General features: G+C 41.9%; 3 protein-coding genes across 7 annotated transcripts in view; 1 reads left to right on the top strand and 2 right to left on the bottom strand.

Moving 5' to 3' along the window:
- osp (myosin phosphatase Rho interacting protein outspread) overlaps positions 1-17,252 on the top strand; it is a 124,485-nt gene that overhangs the window by 77,509 nt on the left and 29,724 nt on the right. Inside the window, exon 1 of one of the 5 annotated variants that reach the window (XM_015179963.2) lies at positions 14,593-14,655. The exons of the other annotated variants lie outside the window; for them this stretch is intronic. Coding sequence (XP_015035449.2) covers positions 14,608-14,655 — 48 coding nt within the window. The 5' untranslated portion in view covers positions 14,593-14,607. Of the gene's footprint in view, positions 1-14,592; positions 14,656-17,252 lie in introns of those variants that run through there. 5 annotated transcript variants of the gene reach the window in all.
- Positions 9,842-11,161, bottom strand: Adhr (Adh-related). Its single transcript, XM_002132346.3, has 3 exons — positions 10,949-11,161; positions 10,236-10,640; positions 9,842-10,177 (listed from the first exon to the last, which is right to left on the bottom strand). Exons 1-3 carry the CDS (start codon positions 11,144-11,146, stop codon positions 9,842-9,844), a joined length of 939 nt encoding a protein of 312 aa, XP_002132382.2. The 5' UTR covers positions 11,147-11,161.
- Positions 11,252-13,196, bottom strand: Adh (Alcohol dehydrogenase). The gene is made up of 4 exons (XM_001357339.4): positions 13,055-13,196; positions 12,154-12,259; positions 11,686-12,090; positions 11,252-11,625 (listed from the first exon to the last, which is right to left on the bottom strand). The coding sequence occupies exons 1-4, from the start codon at positions 13,147-13,149 to the stop codon at positions 11,359-11,361; spliced, it is 873 nt and encodes a 290-aa protein (XP_001357375.2). The 5' UTR covers positions 13,150-13,196; the 3' UTR covers positions 11,252-11,358.

The following is a 17,252-nucleotide window of genomic DNA, read 5'->3' as shown; positions in this document are numbered from 1 at the left end:
TTGCCACTCATTATGTACAGGCACTGCCAATTGTAGAGTCGCCCAAAAGATCCATAGAGAAACTGACAAATTCTGAATCCAAGACATTTTAATGCGGTTTCAGAGCTTTTTCTTAGGTCTGTTCTCACCAGCTTCACGATTTGTTTGTAACTGAATGATCATCGATGACTGCAATAATTTCCATGAGGGAAACAATTATATATTTAATACATTTTATTGATATATTTCATGAAGAGATTATAATTGCAGTCCGTAAACATTGATAGCCTTTGAAGCGATTCGCCCTGAACCACAAATGACTTATTTATAGAAAATATTCAAGAAAGAAAGTCAATAAGAAATAAGAAAGTCGAATATTGCACACAAAAGATCATTTATCAAATCTACATTTTCCATTTCTGCACCAACTTCCAAGGGTTAGCATTTTCCGATTGTAGAATCATCAAATAGATCCACAGATCGTTTTCTTCCGATGTATGTTTCACCAGTTTCAGGATAAAATAGTTTTCATCAAGTAAAATACAAATATAATATCGTAACAAATATCAGGAGAGATCAGGGATGATCTAAACATTGCTGTACTTACTATCACACACCTTCCAGTACGCCAATCATAGCAAAGACAATCATTCCACCAACTATCTCCAGCATTTGACACGTGGATAATCGTCAAAGAAATGCACAGAAAAAATAATATTTTTCCAATCCAAGACATTTTAATGCGATTTCTGTTTACACCAACTTCACGATTTATTTGTCACTGAAGTCGTTATCATTTTTATAGGCATATATTTATTCTGTAATCGTCGATGGACTACTGAAATCATTGCCCTGGTCCACAGTCAGATTGTTTTTAGTTCCTGGCTATAAATAGGCTCTTCTTATTCTTTAAATATTATAAAAACAGTCAAAGACAAAGTAAATACATATTTAAAAAAGTAAAAAAAACAGCTTAATTGGTTCACTGGTTCCAAATATTTGTACTAACCTCAAAAAAAAGTCAAGAACTAGTTACAAAAACAATGAAAAACCTGTTTAAAAGCAATGCAAATTATAAAAACGATCTAGAATGTTTTCAGTTAACAGATCCAGCGGTTCCAAAAAAAATCATTAGCCTCAAAGCATAAGAACTAGTTCCAAGAAGCTTCATTGAAACCAAAAATATCGGAGTAGAACCCTCTACGCTTTGCAGCCTTCCACACGTTCATTGTGTTGCTGGTGGCATTTGTTTGCTCACCTCATACAAGAAAAACATTTGCAATTTCCATAAATCAAACAACAGCAAATCTCCAGACCGAAGACAAAAGACCTCTGACCTTCAGGCTTCACTTTGCATAGGCTTCTCATTATCGTGTGAACCTGAAGACCACGTGCATCCGCCAGCGAGACATTATCTTAATTCAGGCTATCATCCGCCTCGTAACAAGTGTTGCTGCCAGGGCCACCAGCTGTCAGATCATTGGCTTGCGCTGACCAACACTGGCCGGGCATAACTGTCGTCCGACGCTTTAATGCCATGTCATTGCGAAATGGAAAACGAAATCTGAGTACGAAAATGAGTTCAATGAACGAACGGCAGAGGCAGGCAAACGGGACGACGACGACGACAAACAATCAACGTCAATCAATGGGCAAACACTGATTTACGATCTTCGACGAGAGGAGGGACTGCATGCGGGACTGCATGGCATGCACTTCTCTTGCAACCGAAGTTTTTTTCGGAGTTTGTTCACCCATTGAACGGAACGGAACGGACAGTCGACAGTCCACGGGAATGGGGCGCCATTTCGAAAATATACATATTTTGCGACTGCAACCTGTGTGCTGTGTGTGCTTGGGTAATATCATATTTTAGCCAAAAACTTGTTGAAAATTCCACAGCACACACACACATACTGCTGGCTGTCTGTGGCACCAAAGCTCTAATAACTAATGGCCAACAGCGGAGTGTGGCGAGTGGAGAGTGGAGAGCGGTGCTGGCCAGTTGGCGGCTTTTGGCGCAATTTGAGACTCGATTTCTTGCACCTATGTAGATAGAAGGCAAGCAGGCAGGCCAGTCGATGGAGGGAAGGCAGCTCCAGAGGTAGGAAGCCAGGCAATCGCTAACAGCATTTTCCAAAACTCTCAAACAAGTAAGAGAAAATATGACTTTGAACTGTCGAAGGTTTGTATACCCTAACCAAAAAAACGATATGCAAATGAGGCTGTAATGCGGTTCAGATTGTAAGGTTTGGGGGACCCTAATTGGAATCCATATTAAGTGCAGAGAAGAATGATATGATTGGCCAATTTTGCTAGATTTGAAAGATTCACTGTCTAGGAAATGTACTCCAATTAATTTGTTGACTCCCTTCAGCCTCTTTCTGGCCATCAATCTTTCGTATGACACTTTAATGAGCAAAAGTTTGTAATATTCTACAAGAAAATATTCAGAGAGATATTCACAAGTGTTACGACAATGTCTTTCCATTAATTTTTACAAGTAATGAGGACTATTAATCGAATGTCTATTGATTGAAGTTGATTAAGCTGCGGAATCTGAAGAGATCATAGTATAGATCATTTATATGGCAGCAAATATGATACGGGCCATATTTTATTCAATATCATGGCATATATTGGGTAGAACTTTCTCTAAAAGGGAATAATTTATACCAAGAACAGGGTTGAGAGATGGTTTTAATGATAGTTTTTCTTATAGGAGAGACGTCGGAAAAGCAGTGGAAAGGAAGTTGATATACAATCTACGATATCTTTAGATATAAAAGACATAAGAATACGATTCTTTGAGTGCCATCGTTTTGGATCGTCTGATATTCTACAAAATTCCTCTGAACACTTCAAAGTCGCTCTCCAAATAGGGATACCCTGGCTTCTAGGGTACAAACAACAACAGATACGAAACGACCTTAAAGCCATCTCTCTCTCTCTCTCTCTCTCTCTCTCTCTCTCTCTCTCCCGCTCTGGCTGCAACGAGTAAAACATATAGGAAAAACCACATGCCCAAATACTATACGTTACGTATCCCTCACCGCAAAAGTCTCTCAAAGCTATTTGTTGTTGTTCCTTGTGTGTGTTTTCTGTTCTTTTTGCAACGAGAGGCGATCGTAAAGTTTCGTTCAATGAAGAACGCTGTAAAAATGCGTGGTGAAAGGCTCTCTCTCTCTCTCATTCTCGTTTCTCCCATGGGAAGGCCACCACCATCTTTCTATTTTATTTTTTGGGAGGGGGGGACTTTTTGCCACCCATAAACCAAGCCTGGCCATGGCATGCCCCATATACCATCTTCCAGCTGTACATCTCCACTCTGAGAAACGTGTGTGTGCATCTGCCATGGCATCTTCCCCCTGGTGGAGGGGCAAGTTGTTCTGACATATCCTTGCCAGCGAAAACAGACAAGCGAACGCAACAAATCTTGCACAGTTCTCCGGCAGCCTCTGCCCATTACCCGATCCCCTGCCTCTGGCCCCCCAACGCTGTAGATCGGTGGCAACCGCAATTGCTGTAGCTGCTGCCTCTAAATGATGCAAGGCAGCGCAAAATGTTGCGAGAAATTGTTGCGGCAACTTTTTCCTTCTTCTGTGGCGCTGTTTGGGGGCAGGCAGCATCTCAGAGGAGGCATCACTAGCCAACAACTACAACAAAGACGTTCTAAATGTTACGTTATATTATAGGCTTTGTTGTTGCTGTTGCATGGCTGTTGCCGTAACTCTTCTACAGATGCGCCTCGAATTAGGTCTCTCTTTGGGGGCTTTGGGGCAAGCAGCAAGCAGAAAGCAGCAAGCAGCAAGCAGTAGCTTTTGTAGCTGCTTTTGTGGTTGCTTTTATTGTGTAATCAGCAGATAACGGCATTTAATGGCTAAATGAGTTTCTGCCCAGCCCAGAAGGAGAGAAAGAGACCGCGAATAGAGAGGGAGACAGCAAAGGAAGGGGAGCTACAGAGAGGGGAAGAGTGAGGGAGAGGCAGAACGAACGCATTCCGCACGAGCCACATTTTTCGCCTTTCGATCATTCGTCGTCGTTGCCTTTGTTGCATTTTCGATAACTTTATTTTTTATTTCGGAGGAGGAGCCGTAGGATGGCGGGGGGGGGGGGGGGGGGGGGGGGGGGGGAGGGGGCCCTGGCCGTCGAAGCGTGGCGCTAATCGATTTCTACCCTGTGCTGCCCATCAAAAATTGAAATTACCAAATTATTTCACAATTCGCCGAAAACGCTTTTCCGTTAGGCTTTCCACCGTTTTCGGGGCAGGTCTCTGGCTTTTGTCTTACAAGGCATCTCGAAATTGCATTCGAAATAGTTATTATTTCGATGGAGTTGTTGATTGGACGACTGGCTGTGGATTTAATCGAATGAATGAACGACTGAACGACTGAATGAATGGATGGATGGATGGATGGCTGGTTCCGCCCGAATGGTTTCGATTTCATTTTGTGATATTTATTAAAAATTATATAATTTCAATTGGAAGGAGGGAGATCTGTTTTTGGAAAGCAAACGATTTCTGAGACTAGTTACAGGCTTTTAATATCTTTGATTGCTTTATTATTTTTAACTTGGGTATTTTTTGGTGATGCTTAAGGTAGAGTTAAAATTAATAATTATTTAAAGAGATATTTAAAAAAATAAATTAGAAATTATAAAATAGGAAACTTGTTTAACAAGGGAAGACATTTTATTTTTTTTTTTTAACTTTTTTCATGCATAATAGTTTCTTATTTTTATACTTTTTTAAGATTGAAACACTTTTGATGGAATCTTAAATACTATAAAAAATTAATTACTAAAAAACCTTTGAAAAAAAATCAAAACTAACATAGAAACCGTTATATGACACATGAATGAACTTCTGAACCTTGATCTATATGAAAATCAATAAAAAATAATTTTTAAGGCACTGAAAATATTCTGGACTGTTTTTTAATAGCAGAATCTCTATGGATAAATATTACAAATATTGATTTAATAATTTTCAACCGTAAAACCAAAGAAAATTGTCATTAAACGTTTAAAAACAAAGTTAGTAAAATTTAAATTGAACTAAATAAATTAAAAAATTAAATAAAAATAAATATTTCATATAAAAACCGCTAGCAAGTACCACAATCTCTTAACAAAGCCAGAAAATCCCCCAAGCAGGGCTCCAATCGAATACCAAAGCAAATCCACACCCATATCCGAGTGGCTCCATATCCCAGGCGATGCATCGATGGAGAGGGGAACGATGGATGATCGGAAAATGCAATGTTGCCAGCAACTAATAACAGTAAACAGTTGAACTACTGGCCAAGATTGATTCAGCGATTGCCTCACATCATCATCGTCATCGTAATAATCATCGTAATCATGATCTCTTGGTGGTAATCAAAGGGTGGAAGGGAAATCAAATGCAATTCCCCCGACAACAGCACGCAAAGAGGACTGACTCCTGAGCGACGACTGTCTCCAGTGAGTTGGCTTGGATCACTCCCAGCTTGTGGCAGCCACCAGCAGCCACCAACAACAACAACAGCAACAATCTGACGATGACGGCGACACATGCTATGGGTACATAGTAGAATAAAAATTACTTCCTGATTGTGTTACATGCACCCATGGACCGACGGACCGGTCTCCACAGTCTACAGCACTCCTCCTCCTCCTGCTGCTCCTCCTCCTCCTCCTGCTGCTGCTTCTCTTTTTGAGAATATTGCTTCTTTTCTACATTCGTCTCTCGTGTACATACAAAGTGGTTAGTGCCTCCAAGGCTGAAAGGAGCTGCACGGACAGACAGCAGAGGGGGGAGGGGGGCAGATCGGTGCCGCGTTGCGTGGGCCAATCTGGGGGGATGGGAACACGGGAAGACCCCCCGCCCCGCGCCAGACATGATCTCAAAAGAGCCAGAAACACGAGATTCATATCCAGCCGAAATCGAAAAAGTGTCAATGTACGCAAATTTACAAAATGTTATGGTTGTTTTTTTTTTTGGCCATTGTCATGGCTATTGTCATACTGGCACGTGTTGGAATCTTTGATCTGGGGATCAAAACAGATCTCTAGCTCCAGAAGTTCTCGCTCTGTGTCTCTCTGTGGGGCTCTCTTTTGTGGGGCACTTAAACGTTCGACCCCCGGAGGCGGCAATGGGGCTAGCGTTTTTTTTTTTCTTTCTTTTTTGCCTGTCATTTTTCTTCATGTTTACTTCTTTTTTTTGCGCTTACTGCATTTTGTGCGGCATTTACGCTCCACGCTCCACGCTCCATGAGATCTATCTGTCGGTTTTTGGAGCTCGAAGTTTGAGCCTCAGTTTGAGCCTCAGTTTAGTGTCAGAGCACCGAAAAGCCCAAAACCGAAGCCAAACCGAAGGCAGGCTCTGGCACTGGCTCTGGCACTGGCACTGGCACTTGTCGTGATTTGTTTAGAAAAATGTTGGCTATTAATTTGCTGCCTTGAGTAACACTTGTTATTTGGCTTCGCATTTCGTATTTCGCATAATCTTGTTTGACCGCCTTGTGGTGTGTGCACTGTAGCTGAAGCTGTAGCTCCCCCCCCTATAGCCCCATAGATAATCTTTATGCGCTGTGCCCGGAGACGGAGACGGAGTCTACGAGTCGGCCATACAAATGGGTCTGGGCTTTTAAGACTCGATCGTCTCTGTGTTTGTGGATTGTCGTTCTATGTAACATGTGTTCCATGTGTCTTTTTCTGTTATGAAACGAGTCCACAAATATTCGTGAACTTTGCTCAAGGGGGGGACGAAAATGCCAGCAAAATGTGCAAATTACAAAGTTTTTAATGAAGAAATATGTGTAAAAATCAACCAATTGGGATTAAGATAGGTGTAAGAATTAATAGATAAATTATGCATGGAATTTTAGTTATTTTTATTATTTTTTATTTTTTTTTAAGACACTAGTCACACAAATTATTTAATACATAGATTTTTAAAGATGTATAGATACAATTTTACATGGAATTTTATTTATTTTTTTTATTCAATATTTTCAAATTTTATTTAAGGCACTAATCACATAACCAATTTAATCTATACATTTATATAGATATATAGATACAATACATAGAAGTTTAATTATTTGTATTATTTTTATTTTATTTTTTTTTTTTAATTATATGTTTTCTAAAGCACTAGTCACAAAAATAATTTAATCTATACTTTTGTACAGATAGATAGACATAAAGATATAATTATACATGGCACTTTTTTTTATTATTTTTTTTTTTTGTTAATTATTTTCTTTTTTTTATTTTTCTTTTTAAATTGTATTTAAGGCATTAGTCACAAAAAAAATTTAATCTATACATTTGCACACAGAGTTTTAATGCCAAACATTTCCTAAAACGTAACTGATTTTTTGTTTTAGCAAAAAAGTAATTTTCAGAAAAATACCGCAACCGTAACTCCAATTCCTATTGCCATTCCCAAAAGTTCAACAAACCTAATCATCTGATTATGGCCACCACTCATTGAACAAATAGATCATAGAGAAGAAGCCCCCTCCGCCCCGCCAACAAAGTGGTTACCAGAGCAGAACACACATTACATTTTTCCCCATTGGGGAACCCCACACCATTCCCCTCCGATTTGAACTTTAAAATTGATTGTATAACCCCTTGATTATAACTTTATTTATCGGTATATTTCACAACATCTTTAATAATAGATTCCCATAATGGATACATTATCAGTGTCTGTGGTGGATGTTCCCATCGGAGTAGTGATGGTGGGGGAGGGGTATTCCCCCGCCCAACCGTGCAATTGCATAATCACTGCATCGGTGCCGCGGCGTGGCGTGCATCCGTCAGGTTAATTAGTAAAATACCTGGTGACCAGGCACGTATTGCCATTTAAACAGCATTTTCTGACTTTTTTCCTCATTTTTTTTTTATGATTAATCTCCACCTACTGCCGGCAACCGGTCGTCGGGTCCGTCGGTGGCATGTTATTGTTCGATCGGAGAGAGAGAGCGGGGGAGGGCGTTAAAGGGAGGTTGGGGAAAATGAGCTTGGGGGGGAGGAAATGTTTTGCAAACTAGACGAAACTTTGATGCTCTTGAAGGGCGGGCTTCTTATTAGAGGTGATCATGGGCTGTATAGTTCTTTAATGCAAAGTATTATTATGTGGTAGTTCTTTAAAAGAAAGATGGAGTGAGAAAAGAGGCCTATGCTACTTAAGAATTGTTGGGATATTCATAGGAATACCATATCTGCTGGTACAAAACCTAGGGACAGATCATAGATCAAGCATGAAGCTTTTTTAGTGGGAATTTTGTAAGAAGATATAATTCTATGGATAGAATTGTAAGCGCAAATGGAGAAGTAACTTGTATTCATAGAAAAAGCGTATTTTGTAGTCAAGTTAAGGACACATCACTGTAGTAATGCCTATGATGATCTCATAATTTTGCAATCTCTCAATGAACCCACTCCCAAGTGCCCCTGAAGGGATCCCTAAAGGAAAACCCTTCGCAAAAGTAATCAAAAGTAAATACATCATTCCGAACCACTGAATAAATGGATCGTTTCCTCCAAAGTGTACTCCCTTCAGCCGTTCGAGGGGTGGGGGACTCTGGGCCTCTCCCATTTCTGTGTGCGCCTATTGTGCGCCCTAGCCAATCGACCAATCGATTACTTCCTGCATTTTTAAATGTCTCTACCGTACCCGCTCCCCTCCTCCTGCTGGCTCCCCGTAAGCCTGGCTGCCTGGCAAATTAATCAAGCGTGTGCCAAAAAAAAAGAAAAAGACTTGCAGCCGAAGGAAGGAAAAGAAAAGAAAAAAAAAAGAGTTATAAATGAAAAATGCTGGACAATTGCACGGTTCGCTTACAGTGACTAATCGATTTTTGGAATTAAGTTGCGCCGCTGCGGAAAGGAAAGCACAACTTGCAACAGACATGGACAGACGGACGGGCGGATGGACGGACGGACGGACGGAGAGTGGAAAAATGGTCACTTGGAAATGGTCTGCTGGAGCTGCGACGGCGGCCTCCTTGGATTGCATATGATTCCGCTGCGTTGGGTCCTCAAATGGTGGTACGATGGTGGTATTGTTGCAGCAGCAGCAGCAGGCTATTGATTTTTTACGAGGCGAATGCCCCGTGCTCCGTGCCCCGTGCCCCGTGCCCCCGCCAACGACTAAATAGGAGGAAACCAAAGACCAAGACGACAACGCACTGAAATTGGAAGTATGCCAAGGCGGCATAGTGTGCCCCCAGCCGCCTGCCCCGTGCCCCCAGACCCGTGCCTCCTGCCTTCCTACCTCCTGTGCAATGTGTCGGCAGATTTGTTTGTTTTCACATTCAATTCTCGGGCAACGTTCGATGGTCTGCTGCGGTTGGAAATGTGCCAAAGTTCAATGCACGGCATTGCCATGGCGAAATTTTGCGAATCGATTCGGTTCATCGCATAGTTGAGATTGAGATGCCACTAGAAATGGAATGCCAGCCAGTCAGACAATCCTTGAACGAGTTGTACTTGACTTTCGGTAAAGGAATCCAAGTCAAAAGGTTTCGAAGGTTTAGGAGAGAAAAGAAGATTGGAAGAGAAACCTACGAAAGGTCTTTGGAGATCACAAAACATTGTAGAAGAGTCCGCAATCTTTTCCAGAAGTTTCTATATTTACAGGTTCTTAGAGCGTCTTCTATGAAAATCCCTCACTCTCATAGAAAAAAGCTTCCCCCTGAATTGGAATCTATTTGTAGTACTCGTATAACCCATCCAAAACTTGGCATACTTTCAGGCACCCTCATTTATGTCATTATTCATATGACCTCAAAATATTTCAAATCTATTCCCAGACCCACAAACAAGTTGCCTACTTTTTGTGACACATTTGATGTTTTATTCCACCTCATCGCTGGCCCAAAAAAAACTCCTGATCCTCATCGTCAGTGCTCTGCATATAGTTCACAAACTGATCGGCCATATGCCAATACCAGTGGAGGGCCACCGACTCCAGGCCGCCCTTGTCGGCAATCCAGATCTGTCCGTTCTCCGATCTCTCGATGGCATTAACTATATTCTTGCCGCAGACGGCCGTCGATTGGCAGGGGGCACGACGCAGGCGATCGGCAAAGGTTTGGCCGTATGCCAGGAAGGCAGTCAGTTCGCGATCGACAAACACTTTGGTGGGACCACAGCAGACGGCCATGACAGCCACACCATTTTGGGTGTAATACAGGGGATCCTGCGAAAGAATGGAAGACATTTGAGAGCATTTTCAAGTTAAGATCTCGCCCACTCACCGCTAGACTTCGGGTGAACCCAATCACACCAAACTTTGAGGCACTGTACGCACAAAAGACTGGCGATGGATCCAGTCCTATGACGGAGGTGACATTCACGATCAGTCCACCCGAACCGCCCATCTTACGGTCCATATAGGGAAGCACAGTGGCCACGGTGTTCATCATGCCGGTCAGATTCGTATTGATGGTGGCATCAATGTTCCGCTCATCGCACAGGGTGGCCCCATTGATCAGCACATCGATGTAGTCCATCTGGACCATGACCTCATCGAAGTACTTCTTCATCTCCTCGCGGGCCATGGTCACATCGAAGGTCCAGAAGAAGATCTGTGTGCTGTGCTTAATCGATTGTAACTGGGCGATGGCCGGGGGGTTTTCCACGCTCTGAAGAATGGCCAGTTTCTGGGCAAAGAATCAAGATAGAATCAATATGATATGATGCACATTCCTTGGTATCTATTTTTATATGCCAGCAATCCGTAATCGAAAGTACTTCCCTTAAGCAAAAGTAGATCAAACTCAAAACATAAACTTAATTGTAGCTTTGAACAGCAAAAGTCAGCGGACAAAAACAAAACATGAAAAAGTCATTAACTTAATTAGTTTCGACAGCTACCAGCAGCAGCCAAGAGACTAGAGACTAGAGACTAGAGACTTGTTTAAGAACCAGAACCACTCTCCACTCTCTACACCACCTCTCTACCACTCACCGCTATATTCTTGGTCATGAGAACCTTGCTGGTCTCCAGTGCAATGCCACCGCAGTCAGCCACATAGCAGACATGCTTACCCGTCAGATCGTACATTCTTTTGGCTGCCTTTCTCAAGTTCTTTTCTATTACTAAACAGTAAAGTTTTTGTGTGGAAATCGATAGAGGCCACAACGACCACTGACCACCACCGACCATTGCTCCTTTTATCTAGTTTTTTTTAATTAAAAGAGAGCTATAGCTCTTATCGATTTTGTTGAAATTTCTCAAATATAATTTTGTATTATCATATTCAAAACGGGGTTCAAATCAGCCTTATTGCCATATGTGTATGTATATACGTAACAATTGAGTGGAAAAAAAGAAACTAAAAGCTAAAACGCCATGTCCCATAGAGTCTCTAGGATGGTTTAGATGCCCGAGTCCCAGTGCTGGGTCCATGTGATGGGCTCCAAGGTGCCCAGATCCAACTTCCAGATGGCACCGTTCTTGTTCAGCTCAATGGCCTTCACAAAGTTCTCGGCGCACTGCTGAGAGGTCTGGGTGGGATGCTCGAGCAGCTTCTCCGCCACACGGGGCTCCACATCCAGCCACGAGTTGAATTTGTGGACCAGAGTGGTCTTAGTGATGCCAGGATTGACAGTGTAAGCAGTGACACCAGTAATGGGAGCCAGTTTCTATGGGATTTCAAAGAAATATTTAGTTTTGGGGAGTAGGAAAAAGGTTGGATTACTTACCGCCAGGGAGGAGGTAAAGTTAACCACCGCCGCCTTGGAGCCGGAGTAAACGGGCACCTGGTAGATGGCATTGAAACCGGTGACGGATCCAATGTTGCAAATGATGCCGCCTGGGCCGCCCTTGCGCTTGTCCCAGAAGTCCAGAATGGCTGTGGTGGTGTTGACCAGGCCCGTGTAGTTAACGGCAATGGTGCGCTCGATCTGATGATCGTCCAGGATGCCAGCACCGTTGATCAGGACATCGATTGTCTTCACCTGGGCAAAGATGGTCTTCAGGAGCTTGGTGGTCTCAGCGACGGGCACAGTCACATCGTAGGGATAGAAGGTGATGGTCACCTTGGGATTGATTGCCTTCAGCTCGGCAATGGCAGCCGGATTGTCAATGCGATCCAGGATGACCAGGTTCTAAAATAAATGAATTTTTAAATTTAGGATTCCATAGATTCCATGGAATTCGTTCACTCTTACCTTCAGATTACGCTTGACCAACTCCCGGCTGGTGTCCAGGCCAATGCCGCCCAGACCGGCCACGAAAACGACGTTCTTGTTGGTGAGAGACATTCTGTCTTTTGATCTGGGAATCGATGGGACAATTCAACAGTTTGTTATTATATTTATTCTGGTTTTCTGTCTCGTATTTATAGGGAGTTCGGCAAGAGCTTCCGCCAGAAGCTTCTTTCACGTCGAGCTTTTCTGTTTCTTATCTCTCGCATTACGTGTTCGGATCGTTTGCGTTCGTTTTGTTTTGGTTATTTGCCGGCAAATTTATGTTAATACTCGTACGTGTGTGTGTGCGAGTCTAATCAGGAATAGAATACCACTCATACTTGTATTTTTATTTGAGTCTCAAGGTATCGTAAATTATGTCTATGTTTAGAGTTCAGGTTCTTGAGGAAAACTACTGCGTGTCTGCTGGTCTATCGGAGTCGACACGCGCGGCCATCTAACAGAGAGTGAGGGCATTACTTAACAGGCGACTGTTATGTTACTTAGCCGTCGGTCCGCCTCTGTTATCAACCGAAAAGTGTAAACAAATTGTTTTTTCTGGACAAGAGCCAAAAGTGCTTCTTGTAGAATTAGAATTGAGGAAATTATTTGCATAAAGAGCACTTGGGAAATACGTCACACGAATTTTTGATCTATCACTTTAACAAAAAATGGACAGCTGCTTTGGGAAGATATTTTCTCTTTTTTGATATTTTATATTTGAACTTTTCTATGCCCAACTCGAACGTTTTTCAACCCAAGCTCCAACGAGATGTTTTTTTAAACGACGTTCTACAACTGGAACTGCGCTATCAAGAAATTTCTTGAGTTACGGCAGAACCGAGTGGGATGGGTCGACTGTACTCGGATTACAGTTACTTACTTGATCGATTGAGTAGATTTAAAGAAATGCTGGTCCGCCTGCTGCACCTGACAACTACTGACTGCACTGTAGACAATAATCGTGGTCCTCGACATGTGCAGTGCCTTAAATACACTACGGCTGCGCCTCTGTCGGCGCCTCTGTCGACGCAAACGCCGACGCCGACGTGATAATTCGTAATAATGTAAAATGCAATAAAAATATACAGCAACCAAAAAGGAATGCTAGCGTCAATAGTCGAAGCTTTTGATACCCTGATAGCCTTACATATTACAAAAAAATTGGACTAATGAAGATTATATAAAAACAAACAAAACGGGACCACATCTGTAAATTTAGTTCAAGAAAATATATACCTACAATGTTCAATGTTCGATATACCCCAGGAAAGGGTATCACAAATGATCTGCAGACATGTGCAGAGCGAAAACAAATGCAAAATATGCAAATGGAAAGAGGGGGAGCAAGAGAGCGGGCAATATTGATTGATAAAGGGGGAGAGGACAGGCAGATCATAGCATCAGGCGCGGGAGAGCAACAGCGCGCGAGAGAGAGAGAGAGAGAGTGAGCAAAAGCTTTAACCTTCAGTGAATGTCAAGCAATGTGTGAGCAGCAGATCAGCAGAGCAGCAGAGTGGACCCAGCCTTCGTTGTTGCTTGGCAATTGAACTTCGGCTTAATTTACATATTCACACAGCGAGAGGAGATAGTGTGTTCGACTGAAGAAGAAGGGGTGCGCGCTAGACGGCGGAGCGGGGCATCTACATACATACATACATATACATACATATGTCTGTAGAATCAGTCTAGAATAACACACACAACACGCCCCCTAAAACGCAGCTCATTAGCAATCGCTCGCTTGTCGGCAGCAGAAACCAAGCCCACTTCAGAGCCGAGCAGGAATAGCGGTTTCGAGTGTGTGTGTGTTTGTGCTCAAGAGAGAGGGAGAGCTGAATACAAGTATGTAAAAGAAAACACAAATATGCAACAGTTAAACGTTAACCCATTGGTGGTTACGGAAGGTAAAGCAGATGCTTAAGAATAAAGAATAAAAGAGTGTCTTAAAGAGTATTCAAATCCAGGATATATCTATGGAATTCTTTAAACCACCTAAACAGAAATCTTTTCGACACAATTTATTGATATTCAATATGATACACATAATTATAATTTTAGTCCAATTATATGTAATTAAAAATGAAATCTTCTCTTCAATATATGCTCATATATATGTATTGCTTAACCATTTCCCAAATATCCCAAGTCTTGTTTTTTTCTTCCCACTTGAGTACATAGTGCCATCAGTGGGTTAAGCGTAGTAAAGGGTTCATAGCGGGACACGTGTGATGCAATCGAGAGAGGGAGAATGGATAGAGATAAGCATGCGGAAGAAAAGAGCTTTCAATTTACATATGAAATACGAGTAGTTGTCCGTACTTGAACCTGTTTATTGATGTGTAATATATACACAAATTAAATTACATAAATGGGCTCGATGTGGGTTACACATCTAATATACAGGGTTCGACTTGTATGGCAACGGAAAGTGGAATGATTCTGGATGATTCTTTGCATCAAATCGGTCGCTGCATCTCTGACGTATGTAAAAGTGAAATATAGTATTATATTCCAATTATTTTAAATAATATTTCATAATCGTTTTGGCCCCCATAAGTGGGTTATCGCCTAGAAACTCGTGCGGCAAAAAGCATGTGCAGCACGCATGTTAGGGGGAAGCCTGAATTTTCCACAAATATACAAGAATACCCTTACCCACTGACCCACTAATCAAAGTGGTAGGGTTTATTCCCTAGCAACTACTCGTAGAACCAATCAAAAGGTACTCCATATAAGAAAAATCGTATGACTGTTCCAGACACCGCTTTGATATGGTTTTTTCCTATCAGCAGACGGGCCCAGACATCTCTGTACTCGCACGAAACCCCTCCAGACCTATTCCATCATTAAGTACAGTGTGTTATCGCGGGGTGTCGGCACAAGTGTGGCATGGCCCCCGGGGTCCACGCTGCCGGTGACATTCAACCTCTGGGGGGTAATGACGCCAACAGCGTACCTGTCAAAACCGATTTATGTGCATACATCCAAATATCCCCCCTAGAAAACATAGTCGTATATGTAGATGTCGTGCCTCGCAGCTAATTAAGCCACTGGCATTGTCTTCCCCGCTGTGTGTGCGTGTGCCTATTGAAACGAAACTGGGGCTTCTAAACGGCACTGCCTAAGCGGCTTACCTATATATGCCACACGGTACCTACTCGTACTAGAGAAAGGCGGGACTAGAGATGGTGTTGTAGGTGCCGAGCATAATCTAATTTACAATTCCACCGACCGACCCATTTGACTTCCTTCCTTTTTTTGTATTCTCCAGGGAATCAACCTCTTGACGTACGGGGCCTGATCAGATTTCCCCTTTTACGCTTGACTTTGCTTTGGGGTCTCCTCTAATCAAAACCGCACAAAAGTTGCATCATATTATTTGCATTTCTAATGCACTGTACGATAAATGAATGAGGTCTTTTCATCCACAATAATGCAATCATCAATCATATTTTATATGTTTCTTCAGAAGTGTCTTAGAATCTACTTTAAAGTTTGATAAATTATGGTTCTAATTGCGTTTTTCTTTTGTTATTTCTGGAAACTACATTGATCTTGTGATCTTCTTTGGGAATTGAGTGAAACGAATTGAATTTGTAAGAGATTAAGGGAACTTTTCAATGATTAATGCCTGAAAATTTCATATGAAAAACGTATGTTCTAAGATTTTGAAAGATCAATCTTGAATCTAAAGAGAAACCTCTCTATTTCCACCGATCTCTAACCGAAAAAAGAAAGCTCTTCAAATCGAAAAGGAACCTCTCACTTCATTAAACCCTTTTTTCATTCGGTTTGGGCCCCCAAATCACATTCAATAGATTCGCTCTTCAATATTTATGAATTCAATCGCGAAAACGAGGAAAAACGAAAAGCCAATGGAAAAGGAAAAGGAAATAAGAAAAATAAATAAAGAACTAGAGCGTAAAGTGAGAAATGGTGCTTGGTGCTGACTCTTGATTATTCGTGTGCGAGTTCTCTATTCTACCGCCGAGTGTCTCTCTCTCTCTCCTTATAAATAAAACGCTCGACACACCTCAGCACACCACACCACCGCACACACATGTACTGCCCCTTCGCCTTCCCCTTACCCGCAGATTGTTGCATGTTGCATGGTGTTGAAGAGAAATCAACTTTAGGGAGTTGCAACTTGCAACGATATGCTGTGTGCAACACATTTCAACGTCATCTTCGCTGAAGGTTGAGCTTAATTTGCTTTGACTTTTAGCAATTTGCATAAATATCAGACACACTGCTGGGGCAAGTCCTACGCTGCCGTGGCATCGCATGGCATGGGCCCGATTGCTGCTATGATTTTCTGGCCACAGAATCAGCAATAACAATCAGAATCAGATCCAGATCCAGAGTCAGATCCCTCCCCTCTCACAGAATCTGTGGCATAAGGTACGAGTACTCCACAGGCGATGAGGCGGCCCGAGAGCGAGAGCGAGGGCGTTTGGGGCTTGGTAGAATGACAACAGCAGAAAAAATATGTATATGAAACGAACGAATTATAAAGGAATTATGATTTCTGACGGGGGCGTTGAATATAATTTACCCCTTCAGCTGTCTGTCCCCCTATTTCATGCGGCGACAATGCAAATATGATCGCAGCACTGCGATCAGGCGATCGTAACAATCTTTGAATACAGTCTGTACTACACTTACAGATTGGCAGAACACAAATATGGTTTGGGCGAAGGGAGAGAGCTTTGAGAGGCTCTTGAGATATTTGTATCGAAAGTAAAGAGAGTGAAATCATTGTTTGATCAACAAATTAGCAAAGATCTTGGGAAATAGTTAGATAGATACATGTTAACCTTCATAGAGGGGGGTATATTCGGATAAAAGTGGAAGTAAAATATTTATATAAGCTGGTTAGGGTTCTTAGATTGCTATTTACGATCATCTAATCAATACATATAAAATGATTTACACCTCAACGCTTAAATGATCATTGAAGATTACTCAAGTATCTTTCATTATTCTCTACCAACTTATTTATTATCTTCTTATCAAAGATCTTAAAGCTTATCTCTCTTTTAGAAAGTGTTCTTGAATATTTTTATAAATATTTATGA

The sequence above is a fragment of the Drosophila pseudoobscura genome, chromosome 4, assembly GCF_009870125.1.
Source record: "Drosophila pseudoobscura strain MV-25-SWS-2005 chromosome 4, UCI_Dpse_MV25, whole genome shotgun sequence".
NCBI classification, from domain to species: domain Eukaryota; kingdom Metazoa; phylum Arthropoda; class Insecta; order Diptera; family Drosophilidae; genus Drosophila; species Drosophila pseudoobscura.
This window is presented reverse-complemented; position numbering and strand designations above follow the sequence as displayed.

Bases quoted from the DNA above. Each gene is read 5' to 3' on its own strand.
- Adhr (XM_002132346.3), bottom strand. From the start codon at position 11,146: ATGGTCGGTGGTGGTCAGTGGTCGTTGTGGCCTCTATCGATTTCCACA. The intron at 10,641-10,948 runs GTGAGTGGTAGA...TTCTTTGCCCAG, and splicing joins TCATGACCAAGAATATAGCG to AAACTGGCCATTCTTCAGAG. The intron at 10,178-10,235 runs GTGAGTGGGCGA...ATTCTTTCGCAG, and splicing joins GGTTCACCCGAAGTCTAGCG to GATCCCCTGTATTACACCCA.
- Adh (XM_001357339.4), bottom strand. From the start codon at position 13,149: ATGTCGAGGACCACGATTATTGTCTACAGTGCAGTCAGTAGTTGTCAG. The intron at 12,091-12,153 runs GTAAGAGTGAAC...CATTTATTTTAG, and splicing joins TGGTCAAGCGTAATCTGAAG to AACCTGGTCATCCTGGATCG. The intron at 11,626-11,685 runs GTAAGTAATCCA...GAAATCCCATAG, and splicing joins ACTTTACCTCCTCCCTGGCG to AAACTGGCTCCCATTACTGG.